We start from the raw sequence: 14,138 nt of genomic DNA, 5'->3' as shown, positions 1-14,138 counted from the left end.
GAGGATACTAAAATGGATGGTATAGTGGTTAGTGAAGAATTTTATCTACAATTACAATGAGATCTTAATCAATTGAGCAAGTGGGCCAAGGAATGTCAGGTGGAGTTTAATCCAGGTAAATGTGAATTGTTGCATTTTGGTAAGACAAACCAGGGCAGGACTTACACAGTAAATGGTAAGGCTCTATGGAGTGTTATACAACACAGACATAGAGGTGCAGTTCCTTGAAAGCGATGAACAGGTAGACAGAGAGGTGAAGGAGACATTCATTGGTGGGAAGGATGCGGAATTCATTTTCAAGGATATTACCAGGACTGGACAAATTGTGTTAAAAGGAGAGGCTGGATAAAAAAGGACTTTTTTCCCTGGAGCGAAGGAGGCTAACGAAAGGTTTTGAGGGATGTGTGCCAGGCATAGGTAAATGAGACAAGCTTGGTTAACCAACTTGGTTGGCATGGACAACTTGGTTAGCCAACTTAATTAACTGAGATATATGAATTATCAATAGAGAAAGGTGAAGTGACGGAAGACTGAAGGATGGCTAATGTTGTGCCTCTATTTAAGAAGAGCTGCAAGGAAAAGCTGGATCAGTGAGTCTAATATCTGTGGTTGGCAAGTTATTGGAGAGTATTGTGAGGAATATATGAATTTAGATAGACAGGGCCTGATTATGGATAGTCAGCATGGTTTTGTACAAGGGAGATCATGTGCCTTGGATGTGGGGCCGGTACATAGTTCCATGAAAGTGGTGTCACAGGTAGACAAGGTAGAAAAGAAGGGTTTCAGCACATTGGCCTTCATCAGTCAGGGTATTGAGTAGAGAAGTTAGGATGTGATGTTACAATTGTACTAGACGTTCAATAGGCCATATTTGGAGTATGGTGTTCAGGTTTGGTCATCCTGCTATAGGAAAGATGTTGTTAAGCTGGAAAGAGTGTAGAGAAAAATTACAAGGATGTGGCCAGGACTTGAGGGCCTGCAAAATAGGACATTATTTCTTGGAGTACATGAGGATGAGGGGTGACCTTATAGAGGTGTAGAAGATCATGAGGGGAATAGATAGAGTAGATGCACAGAGTTCTTTACCCAGAGTAGGGGAAGCAACAACCAGAAGACATAGATTTAGGAGAGGGGAAAGATTTAATTGCAGGAAAGATTTAATTGCAACTTAAGAGGCAACTTTTTCACACAGAGGGTGGTGGGTATACGCAATGAACTGCCAGGGGAAATAGTTGAGGCAGGTACTATAACAACATTTAAAATACATTAGGGCAGGTACATGGATCGGAAAGGTTTGGAGGGATATGGGCCAAATGCGGATTGGTGGGATTAGTGTAGATGGGGCATCTTGGTCGGTATGGGCAAGTTGGGCCAAAGCAAATCTTTCCATGCTGTATGACTCTATGACATGTTGGGCTGTAGGGCCTGATTCCTGTATATAGTTGATGGCTCTTGATCCTTGAGGTTTAAGTCCTTAATTTTCCTGAAATCAGCAATACATGTGGATTTGGAGGTGAAGTCGGCATATGACATGCTTGTCCTCAGAGCATATAGCTATATAAGAGTTGGGACATTATGGTGTAGCTTCACACAAAAAACTGGTTGGGGTGCATTTGGAGCATTGTGTACAGCTCTTGTTCTGCTGGAGATGATGCAGAGGAGATTTTCTAGGATGTTGGCTGAATTGGAAGACGTTACTTATGGGGAGAGAGGTAATACATTGGGCTTGTTTTCCCTGGAGGGAAAGAGGCTGAACACTGATCTGATATGATAAGTATGTAAGATTTTTAGAGATACAGATAGAGTAGATAGATAAAATATTTGTTCCATAATCAGGATATCAAAAGCAAGTGAGTGTTGGTTTAAGGTTAAAGGAATTCGTTTTTTTTGTGGGGTGAGGGGGGGGGGGGGGGGGGGTCTGAGGGGTATGTTTCTTTACACAGAGTGACTGATATCTGGAACGTGTTGCCAAAGAAGGATATAATCTGGTCAATCACTGCGTTTAAGAGGCATTTAAACAGACACCTAAACAGGCAAGGAGAGCACTGCAGGATATGGACCGGGGTTGGGCAAATGGGGTTAGTGTCGATGGCCACAAAAGTCAAGATGGATGTAGTGTGTAGGAAGGAACTGTAGATCCGGGTTTAAACCGAAGATAGACTCAAAACACTGGAGTAACTCAGCGGGACAGGCAGCATTTCTGGAGAGAAGGAATGGATGACATTTCGGGTCGAGACTCTTCTTCAGACTGATTGATGGCTGTGCTGTACGACTTCCCCACAGTCGGCTGACAGTGGCGCCTCGCAATGTTGCGGCTCTCTCCTGCACTCTCCGATGGCCTCTCTCAGCCTTGAATATTTAGCGGTTGTGTTTTGGTTTCCGTCGCCGGAGAGCACTTCCCCTATCCTACGGAATTCTTTCAGCGTTTGATCAGATCACTATTCAATCTTTGAAGACTATCCTAATAAATCTGCCCTGGAAATGTAATCTATGTTTCACCCCTTTCTAAGGCCAACAAATTACACCCAGGAGTCAGTACAATATGTAGTATAAGAAAATGACTGCAGATGCTGGTACAAATCGATTTATTCACAAAATGCTGGAGTAACTCAGCAGGTCAGGCAGCATCTCGGGAGAGAAGGAATGCCTGACCTGCTGAGTTACTCCAGCATTTTGTGAATAAGTCAGTACAATATCCCAGGTCGCGGTTAAAGCCCGCGCTCCAGAACAGTGGACTCACTTCAATGTGTCTCACTTCAATGTGACTCACTTCAATGTGTCTCAGGCAATTAAACCCGAGAGAATATAAGGGAAGTTTATGAAACCTGTCCTTGCGAAGTTAACCTTTAAAACGCTGGCGCCCTGGAACTGTCATCACCAACAGTGCCATTCAGTCGGAAGAAGGGTCTCGATCCGAAATGTCACCCATTCCTTCTCTCCAGGGACCCTGCCTGTCCCGCCGAGTTACTCCAGCATTTTGTGTCTATGTGCCATTGAAAAATCGTTATAGATGAAAAACATGAATCAGCGCTTACCATTTTTATCAGCTCTTCTGAATATCTAAAGGAACAAGAATATTTCAATCAGGATGGTTAAGACACTCAGGGTAAAACTCAAATCCAGCTGAAATTCAAACACCAGTCCATAAAGTCCCCGTCCCCCCCATCGAGCACTAACGTTGCATTTCAGAAGCAAATCCTTGTGGTCAGGTAAGCACGACCAACCCGCACACACACCGATAACCTCATCCACAATTTCACGTCTAACTTTGACCAGTTTATCATTCGTTTCCCGGCGGTAATAAGACCCCCCCCCTCTCCCCTTCGCTCTCGCTCTCTCCCTCGCTCTCTATCACTTCCATCTCCTCTCCCCCCCCCCCCCCCCCCACTTCTCGTTTTCCTCCTTCATTCTTAATTCTGCGTCCATTTCTCCCGCACCCTATCGCCACCTGCCCCTCTCTGGGATCCCCTCCTTTCCCCCGTCACTCTCAGCTTCGAGAGTATGTATGTTCTCCCTCCCCCCCCACCCCTCTACTCCCCTCGCTGTGTTTAGTTTGCCAATGGATGCTTTTTGCTCCCTGGAATAGTGCATCGGTTGGAGTGCACTGCCGGCGCACGGTCGCAGCGGGCAGATAGATACCGCTCACAATCGCAGCTGAGAGTGACGAGTGAAAGTTCCCCGTTGCCTCTCCTTCCCGCCTCTAACACCCGCATGTCTGACGCCATGGTGGAGCACCGGCGAAGGCAGTGCAGATGATGCTCCAAGTTGCGGACTAAAGTTGATGATTCACCCAGGCACGGACTTCCCCAACCCCCGCCCGACCCGCTGGGGTTCCGGGAAGGAGTTACCTACCGATTTATTCACAAGATGTTGGAGTAACTCAGCAGGTCGGGCAGCATCTCGGGAGAGAAGCAATGGGTGACGTTTCGGGTGGAGACCCTTCTTCAGACCGACCCCGAAACGTCACCCATCCCCTTCTCTCCCGAGATGCTGCCTGACCTGCTGAGTTACTCCAGCATTTTGTGAATAAATCGGCCTGTACCAGCGTCTGCAGTTATTTCCTTACACAAGGAGTTACCTACATCTAGTATGACTGAGATGCCTCTCCTGTTCTCGGGAACGACACGGTCCCGGCAAGCCGGTTCCCCCTTCAGGCATTCCCTGTCCTCGAACTTCTTCTCGCTCATCTTGGTGAAGACCCAGCGCAGTACCCCGTCCAGAGCCCTGATGCTGCGCTGGCGCGCCGATTGCTTGTCGAGACGCTGTCCGCCGTCCGTGCAGCAGCGAATTTCCTGAGCGCACATCTTCACATCCTGCGGACCCCTCCCCTCCCCTCCCTCCCCTCCCCTCGCCGTCACCACTCACGCACTCTCGCCGAGGGAGAGGGAGATGGTAGAGAGAGAGAGAGAGAGTTTGGCGGAGAAAGGAGGGAGGAGCGAGGAAGAAAGAGAAGGGGTTTACATATACACAGAGATGATGGAGGAGGGGGGATGGAGGAGAAGGGGATGGAGTGGTTATTGGGGGAGGGCTATGGAGAGGGAATGTAGGTAGAGTGGTCATAGAAGGGGGAAGAAAGGAAAGAGCGAGAGATTGAAAGAGACGAGATCAGGCAGATTGAAATATAGGGCGAGAGCGAAATCAAAAGAGAAAAGTCGCCCTGTCCCTTCCCAGCACCTTTCACTCTTTCCCACCGGGTGCTTTCCTAAGCCAGTGCTTTCGTCGGCAACTACCCGTGCCTGACAAAAATCCCAAGCCAGATCCGGGGTTGCATCGGGCAACACCACAGCAAAATCTTCAGAGCACCGAACTGGCAGGCTGCACTGTGCCACAGGGCGAATAATATAAGCAGCCTATGTTTCTTTTCGGTGTACAAATGCATTACTATTGCAAAACGAATGTGCGTGTGATTTCCACAGTTGGCCTGTTGCGATACATCCAGACAATATTCTTACAACTGCATTTGTATCCATTTGATGTTTGCGGGTGTTAGTGCATGTTCCTGTATGCGCATTTGTAGGGTGACTGTGAGCACGCGTTTTGTTAGTACCACTGTTTAAATTGGTGCATCTGCTTCCGTGTGCATCTATTTTTGATTGTTTTGAGCATGTGTTTGAGTTTATATGTGTATCCCCTCATTTACAAATGCCTGCTTATATCTCTGTGTGTGACTTTATTGGAATGTGTGTTCATATATGGCTGTGGCTGTGTGTCTGTATTTGTGAGATTGTATATTTTAGCATTTTTGTGTTGTGGCCTTATGTATCACATCAGGTATCCATGAATCTGTGCATTTCAGTGTGTGTTTTACGCAGGTGTTGAATTTTGTATGTATATCTGTGCTTGTGTATATATTTATGTGAGGCTGAGAGTGTATATATAAGATAAAGTTCCCCATTTGTATCCTAACATATCTATTTCTGGTTCTGCAAAGATGTGTTTCTATATGTGCACGTGTTTGCATTCCATCAGTGTGTGCATAGTTGCAAATGCACCTGTCAGTGGCTTTCCCTGCATTTATGTATATCTTTTTGTATGGCATCTGGCGATGGACTAGCACAACATTTCCAAGTTAGGATGGTGTGTGTGCGACCTGGAGGAGATCCTGTAGGTGGTGGTGCCCCCACTCTTGTACTTGGTGATGGAAGTTACAGTTCAAGAGGTGCTGTGGGAGGTCATGCAACTGCAGCTCATTTTGTGGGCGGTACACCTTGCAGCCACGGTCTGATTATTGTGGAGGGAGTGAATGGTTCTTGTGGTAGATGGATTTCACATGAAACAAACTGTTTGACCTGCATGATGTCAAGAGTCAGTGGAGCTGACATGCCTTATCGATAGTGGAATGTCTTTATGGTGTCAGGAGATGAATCATTCACTGTGGGTTACCCATCTTCTGACCTGTTCTTGTAACCATGGTACTTATGTGGTCCAGTTGAATTTCTGGTCAATGGTGACCCCCAGCTAGTTGATTGTGGCCTCAGTGACGAGTCAAGAGTAAGTGGTGAGACTCACTCTTCTTGGAGATGATCATTGCCTGGTGGTTTTGCTGCATGAATACTATTTGCCACTTGTCAGATGCCTGTGCCTGAATATTGTCTATGTATTGGTGCATGCAGGCAGTAGGGATTCAGGCATTTGGATCATTGCGATCTCTTTCGGGGCAAAGGTGGCCTGTTCAAGAGAGACGAGTTGCACTTGAACTGGAGGGGGACGGGTAGCCTGGTTGGGAAATTTGGTGGAGCTGCTCGGCAGGGTTTAAACTCGACTGGCAGGGAACCAGTGAAAAAATGGAAGCATGTATGGACATTAAAGTGAGCTCATCCAGTTGCCAGGCCTTATGCATTTATTTTATTTTATTTTATTTTAGTTTAGTTTAGTTTAGCCGAGTTTAGTTTGGTCTAGTTTAGTTTAGAGATACAGCATGGAAACAGGCCCTGTGACCCACCGAGTCCACTCCGACCATCGATCGCACATTCACACTAGTTTTATTTTATCCCACTTTCTCATCCACTGCTTAGGCATTAGAAGCTATTTTACAAAGGCTTACACATCCACACATCTTTGGGAATTAGGAGACCAGAGCACCAGGAGTTTATAACACATGGGATTGAGGGTGAACAAGCGAATTGGATACAACATTGGTTGAGTAGTAGGAGGCAGAGGGTTGTAGTGGAGGGTTGTTTTGCAGACTGAAGGCCTGTGAACAGTGGTGTGCTGCAGGGATCAATGCAAGGTCCCCTAAAGTTTGTCCTGTATAATGATAAGGATGACAATGTGGTTGGCATGATTAGTAAGTTTTGCAGATGCCACCAAAGTTGCTCGTATAATAGAAAGTGAAGAAGATGGTCTAAGGTTGCAACAGAATATTGATCAACTGGGAAAATGAGCAAAGGAATGGTAGATCGATTTTAACTCAGACAAGTGTAGTGAAGCATTTTGCAAAGTTTAACAGGGCCTGGGCACAAATAGTGAGGGCCCTGGGAAGTGCTGCGGAAAAGAGAGAACTTGGTACACCAGTGCATTGCGTGTGTGTGTTTCCATAAACCCATGTCTGCCTTTTGCTACATGTTGGTGCCTTTGAGCACGTATCGGTGTAAATCTGATTTCCTTCTGTGTCCACATATGTTTTTGGGTGTGCAAACCAACTGTTAATTGTACAGCACTTTGGTCAACGTGGGTTGTTTTTAAATGTGCTATACAAATAAAATTGACTTGACTTGACTTAATTAAAAGATAAATCTGGATGCAGATATTGGGGATAACTCCATTGCAACTCAAATGATCAAGAGGTTTCAGGATGTCACTCCAATAGTAATGTGAGACAAACAAGGGTCCTGTTCTTTGTCTTGTCCAGCTCACTCTCCATTCATCAGTGGGTGGCCCAGGGAGCCCAGTTCACCTGACACACTTGTGTCCTGGTTTTATTTTTGTTTGTAGTCTTAGTGGTAAATTAGTTGGCTTGTTCTGGTCATGACAAGTATGTTTTATTGTGATTTGTACATAATGTATGAGTCAGCTGTCATGTGCTGGTCTCAGAGTGTGTGTGGAATTCCTGATTGGTTTGCGCTGGTCAGCGTTGATCTTAACGGCTGTATACTAATGTCAGTGCCCTTGTGTATTGGCCAGATCTGGTTTTAGGCCGTCCTCATTGGGAGTGTGCTTGCTGAATTACTGAATTACTCAGTTACTGAACCAGGCCATGATACAACCAGTCAGTAGACTCCCTACCATTCATCTGCAGAAGTTCAACTGATTATTCAGCAACATGCTGAAATCCTCAAACTTCTGAGGAAGTGGAGGCATTGATGAGCGTTCTTTGTGATTGCACCAATGTGCTGGGCCCAGGACAGATCTTCAGAGATGTGCACACCAGGAACCTGAAGCTGTTGACTCTCTCCACCACTGTCCCACCAATGAAGACAGATGCATGGCCTCTCAGCTTTCCATTCCTGAAGTAAATGATTAGCCTTGATCTTGCCAACGTTGAGAAAAAGATTATTGTTCTTGCAGCATTCAATCTGATTATTGATCTCCTGTTCTCTGACACATCGTTACCCATTATTCGTCCGTCAACGAACATATTGTCAATGAATTTAAGATGGCGTTGGAGCTGTCTCTGGCTGCACAGTCATGGGTATAGAGAGAGTAAAGCAGGGGATAGACCATGCAGCCCTCAGGTTTGCTGATGGTCAGCGAGGAGGAAGTGTTGTTGCAATTCATACTGATTGAGTTTTGCTGATGAGGAAGTTGGGGATCCAGTTACAGATGGAAGAACAGAAGTCTAGTTCCCTGATTTTGAAAATAGGTTTAGAAGGAATGATAGTGTTCAGCATTTGGTCTCTGTTGTTTCTTGTAGTACCTTATGTTGGTCCAGGATGTCAGGGAAAAGGAAAGAGAGAGGAAGACTGTTCTCACCCTCACTCTAAATTATTGGACAGGAGGAGCAGCAAACCCATTCTCATATCCTGTCACATCTCAGAACCCACCTTATTTTCCTCATTACAGCAACAACAAAGACTCAGTGTGACATTTCACTTTCAAGCCATATCCTTTTGACTATCTGTGGGTTAATTAGTCAATTCCTACTGTGTTTTAAAGGTTGAATATGGAGATTAAAGTCCTCTCCCAGTTTACCACCTGCCAATCTTTCTGTCTCATCATCACAAGGTCCATTAAAAATATTCTCTATTTGAAATAAACAAAAAAGACATCTGAAGTGATTCTAATTAGGCTGAGGCTTGTTTGATTAATGCTGATCTAATTTTGTTATTCAAAGAAACAATATTTTTCATGTCCAGGCGGCACTCATTTTAATTGCTGGAACTGGAGAACAGTGCACACAGGGTTTGTGCTGAAAATATCTTGTCAACAAAACAGTGGTAGAGATGGACTTTCTGTTTAAAATAGTAAATTTAATGAGTGAGTTGACTCCATCCTTCCTCACTTTCTGTGCCTTGAAAGCTGCTTTAGTGTTTTTGAAGTATGTCCTTGGTCACAATATACCAGCCAATTATGCACAACAAAATCCTGCTGAGTAGCAATGAGATCAATAACCAGATAACATTATTTTAATGAGCGTAAATCAAAACCACTGCCATGATGATAAGATATTGATAAAGAGAAATGCAACTGCTTGATTCAGCTCTCTCTTCAGGTTGCTCTCATTAATCTATCAACAACACAGTTTCTTAAACAATGTGCCACCCATACCTCGCTCTAACGTTCCCTTTCCCCCATCCATCTTACCCCCTCTCCCCCCTCCCCACCATTTGGGCTGCAACTCAAAACAAACTTGTTTCCCAGATGTGATCAAAGAATGTCAACCTGAAAAATGACTCCCTCCACCAACACTGCCTGACCGCTGAATGTTTCCAGCATTTGCTGTTGTTACTTCTGCCTTTAGTGATGTTTATTTGGAGTCAAACTTTGGCCAAACTTCCCTATGAAATACAGCCAGGGATTGCTCACCTCCTCATGTGGGAGTACCTGGTTTACCATCAACCACAGGGTTGGACTATGCAGTTGGCCTCTATTACTCAGAGATGAGAGGCTCACCAGCAAGCCGCAGTTGGCAAGTTGAAAACACAAGGTTGTCTCGGTCTGAGCTTCCTGGGCTCACTTCCAAAGGATCCAGCCACCATGTTTCTCCATCTGAGTTCACAGGCTCCCAAAATAATGAAATGGATGCAAAGCCTCTTGCTTGTTTGTCTCAACCCTTCCGATGGCAAGCACCATGCTTCATTGTGATGTGCGTAACTATCTGATTAATTCTGGGCAAGCACATCAATTCCTTTAATTCTGGGGAAGCACATCAAATTCCTACAGTTATCAGAAAGAGTACCAACAGAGTTGTACAATACAAAAAATAATTTTACCCTTTTTCACATCCATACTGATCCCACTTGCCTGTATCAGGACCACATCCTTCTATATCATATCATATCATCATATATATACAGCCGGAAACAGGCCTTTTTCGGCCCACCAAGTCCGTGCCGCCCAGTGATCCCCGCACATTAACACTATCCTACACCCACTAGGGACAATTTTTACATTTACCCAGCCAATTAACCTACAAACCTGTACGTCTTTGGAGTGTGGGAGGAAACCGAAGATCTCGGAGAAAACCCACGCAGGTCACGGGGAGAACGTACAAACTCCTTACAGTGCAGCACCCGTAGTCAGGATCGAACCTGAGTCTTATGCGCCTGCATGGGAAACAAGCCCGGCCTAACCAATCTCTCCCCGTAATTAAAGACCTCCAATCAATACAACTTCCTGGTGACTCTCCTCTGTATTCTCTTCAGCATGACCACATTCTTTCTACTGTGTGGTGGCCACAATTACACAGAATACTCCCGTTCACCTGTGAGAAATACTGAATGTTGAAGAGAGCATTTGGTTGGGTGCAGATTCTCCTCTTGGATGCTAACATCCAAAGGTTCATCTAACTTTCCTATCTTATTTCTCTCCCTTCTGCTCTGAAGTTGCTTACTCCCCTCTGGGTGCCAACAACTGCATGATAGAATCACAGAGTCACGGAGTATGGAAATTAGGAATTTAGCACACCAGATGCATGCCAGCCATTCATATCAATCCTACCTTCAAATACTCGGCCCATAGCTTTCTATGCTTCTTTCTGGCAGTGTGTTCCAGGTACTCACTACTCTCTGGATCAAGAACGTCCTCTTCAGATCCCCTTTAAACCCTTTACCCTAAATCTATTTCCTCTAGTTTTATCTACCTCTGATATGGGCAAATGTTTCCTGCAGTCTACCCTATCCATACCCTTCATAATTTTATACACCCCAATCCTGTCCTGCTCTAGAGAAAGCAAACCCTGTCTCCAGTTTCTCAAAACAGAAATGCTCCATCCTAGGAATACCCTGATGACTCTCCTCTGCACCAATTATAACACCACTGCCTATTTGATATGAGACTAGTGCGGGAGAGTGCTGTTGAGGAAAAATGGCAACCATCTAAGTTTTTTACAGAGAATGGTTGATATCTGGCACATGCTGCCAGTGGAGGTGGTGGAATCAAATACAATTATTATGTTTTAAGAGACAGACAATTAAATAGGCAAGGCATAGATCTATTGCAGGCAAATAAGATTAGTGCCAATGGGCAAAATATTCAGTCTGGATCTGGTGGGACAAATGTCCTATGTACAGCTCTATGATCTTATTGAACGGAGGGCAGACACCATAGGATGTATGGCTTTATCCTGCTTCTAGTTCTTCTGTAAAAATGAATGGTGACAGTCACTATGTTTTCTATTCAGGGACGACCTCAGAACGGCCTGATCAGTTCACACGGCAAGACTGAAGCAACCATCTGGTATATTGCCTGCTCTTCCCAACACCCTGCTTGGAGCAGGCACCTCAGTGCAGAAAGGGTACTGGGACTTTCAGAAATTCTATTTCCCATTCAGGAAAATTAAGGATCAAGCTAGATACTGCTGCAACTTTCTAATTCTGAAAATATATATTTGTCAGCCAGAATTGCCAGCTTTTGCTTCAAAGGCAATACAATATTTGACTCAATGTACAACAAGGTGCTTGTGAAGTAATAAAGTTATTTTCTTCCACTCAAGTTCCAATGTTCTGAACTAAGAACTGGGTTTGTTTTTCTCCCATGAACATAATATGGGATCTGGGTCATTTCCTTCTCTGAGCCAGTAGCTTACTTTCACTTCCAGCTATAATTCTCCGAGTGGAAGCTTCAACAGCTCCTTGGACTGATGGAGTATCTTTAACAGAGGAACAGGTGCAAGGTTTTTTAGTAATGCAAAACTTGTGCCTGAGTCATATTGGGACAGATCATCCAGTGCTTGGTTATGAAGAGGAAGGGTTAAGGAAAAAGTAAAAGACGAGAATGGTAGGGGACAGAGAAGGAATCTTTGCCTCTTTCAACTCCTCCATTATTGAAGATCTGCTCTGTGTCTTCTTCATCGTAAGGTTTGACAGTTCCAACACTCAACTTCGGGCCAGACCCAGAGATTCCAAGACCGGTCAGACAGCTTTGGAACAACAATGGGCTATAAGTTGTTGGATAAACTGGGTTTATTCTCTCTGGACCGTAGAATAATGAGGGGTGACCTGGAAGAGGTTCATAAAAATATGAGGGACACAGATAGGGTGTATGGTTACACAGTCTTTTTCCCAGGATAAGGGGGTCTAAAAAACATAGGTCTAAGGTGAGAGGGGAAAAAACTTAAAGGAGATCTGAGGATTTTTTTTTTCACAGAGGATGTGAATATTGAATGAGCTGCCAAGGAGATAATGGAGGCTGAAGCAATTGCAACATTTAAAAAGCATTTGGACAGGAACGTGATAGGGAAGGCATTGAGGAATGCAAGCGTAATGCAGACAAATAGAATTAGCATATATAGGCACCATGGTTGGCATAGTTGCCATGAGCTGAAGGATCTATTGATTTGCTGTATGATTCGCTAATTCTATGATTCTATACCTCAAAAAGGCAACTAACATTGGCCACACTGCCTTGGCTATGGTCTCATCTTGCTGCAACAATTGTTAAGAAGGTACAGGAATCTGAGAAACATTATCTCCAGGTTCAAGAATAGTTTCTTCCAATCAACCATTAGGCTTTTGAACCACCCTTCACAACCATAACCACAACTCTACTGCAGCAATGAATTACTGTGGACTTTGCTTAAATTTGCACTACGCATTTCAGCTTTCAGTATTATGGTGTGGGCAACTGGTATAACTGGTAAAGTCCTGATGCACATGACAATTCAATACTCTTGATTTAACTCTTGACTCCATTAAGGCACAGAATAGTGCTTCAGCCACTACGGAGCTGGCGCAGTGGAGGGTGGGGTGGGGGTTACACACCCGGTGAGAAAAACATGATCATGCACAGACCGACTGTAGCCTTTGAGTGGGAGACCTCTGCGTGCATTCACGTGAGCACTGAACACCCCTAATGCCCAACTCTAGTTGGGTCAGTCAGCCAGCACCAGGTCCGCTGCTGGTGTTGGGAAAGCTGCCATAATTCTCCGCCCTTCCACCAGTGCCTTGCTCGCTTTGTCATTACCACTCGGTTCCCCAGTCATTTAACCAGACCTTGAGCCCCACCTTTCCTCTCTCCTTCCACGGTCAGCAGGAAGGATAGCCATGTCCCTCGGTGCACACCAGTTCACTGACTCCATCCTTGTGAGTGGATTGCTGTTTGACAGACTTTATTCTGGTGTTTGGTGCATGAAATGCAGCAGTTTCCTGAAGCAGCATGGCTTCAAACCTCTTAATTCTTCCACCAGAGCTTTTGTTCTATTCATGCGGCACAGCAATAAAGTATCACGGCAATGACCATAGGGTGTAGAGATGTCTCTTTAACCTCAATGATATACTGCTGCTGGCACAGCCTATTCCAGGCCAGCCTTCTTCATCAGATGCTGAATTCTCTGTCACATATTTTACCCCTCCTTTGCTTTCATTGCCAACCTTCACATCAATGATGTTGGAATCTGCCTGTCTCAGAGCTCATTTCAATTTCTGAAACATGATGTGATCTTTTCATCACTTTGCAAAGTTTCCCAGCTGCTCATGCCAGGAGACCACATGTTGAGTTATTGACTTTCCTCAGCCAGGCTTGAGAAATTCCTCGTGGAATCTAACCATCTGGGATGAACAGGCCTGATTCACAGATTCATCGCCTTGAAGCAGATTTCCAGGGTCGATCAGAAATGTGGTACCTAGTAACACAGAAAGGAAGGACCAGAAGGCACATCTCCCCGTGTGGAAACGTGTGGCATCGGGTCCCTCACGGGACGCAGCCCAGCCGAAATTTGATGTACTGAGATACCGTGCATTCCCTGGAGATCTGCATAGACACATTCAGCAACGTATCAAGGTCATCTAGAAGAGGCCAGCCCCGGAATGCAAACAAGATAGGAAAAGTCAAAGTAGCGAACCACAGGTCAGTGAAATTGGCCAAACACATCTTCAACTACCGAGATTCTATCTTGTCTCAACTTGCCAGCCCCTTCCCACCAACATCGAGACACCTCACACGCACTTCACCACCTGAATAACCTCCAATTCCAAGGACCCAAAGCTTCATCTTTACCATGGATATCCAGTCCCGTAAGACCCCCATTCCTCATCCAGAAG

General features: G+C 45.0%; 1 protein-coding gene across 1 annotated transcript in view; it reads right to left on the bottom strand.

Moving 5' to 3' along the window:
• Positions 1–4,345, bottom strand: part of necab2 (N-terminal EF-hand calcium binding protein 2) — a 54,769-nt gene extending 50,424 nt beyond the window's left edge. The window contains exons 1-2 of the mRNA XM_078400650.1: positions 4,083–4,345; positions 3,036–3,060 (exon numbers count right to left, since the gene is read on the bottom strand). Of these exons, the coding sequence (XP_078256776.1) occupies positions 3,036–3,060; positions 4,083–4,304 (247 nt within the window). The 5' untranslated portion in view covers positions 4,305–4,345. The remainder of the gene's footprint in view (positions 1–3,035; positions 3,061–4,082) is intronic.
• Between the last annotated feature and the right edge of the window lie 9,793 nt (positions 4,346–14,138).

This window comes from Rhinoraja longicauda, chromosome 6 (genome assembly GCF_053455715.1).
Source record: "Rhinoraja longicauda isolate Sanriku21f chromosome 6, sRhiLon1.1, whole genome shotgun sequence".
Taxonomy (NCBI): Eukaryota; Metazoa; Chordata; class Chondrichthyes; order Rajiformes; family Arhynchobatidae; genus Rhinoraja; species Rhinoraja longicauda.
The sequence above is the reverse complement of the archived record's forward strand: the minus strand, read 5'-3'. Positions and strand labels throughout refer to the sequence as shown.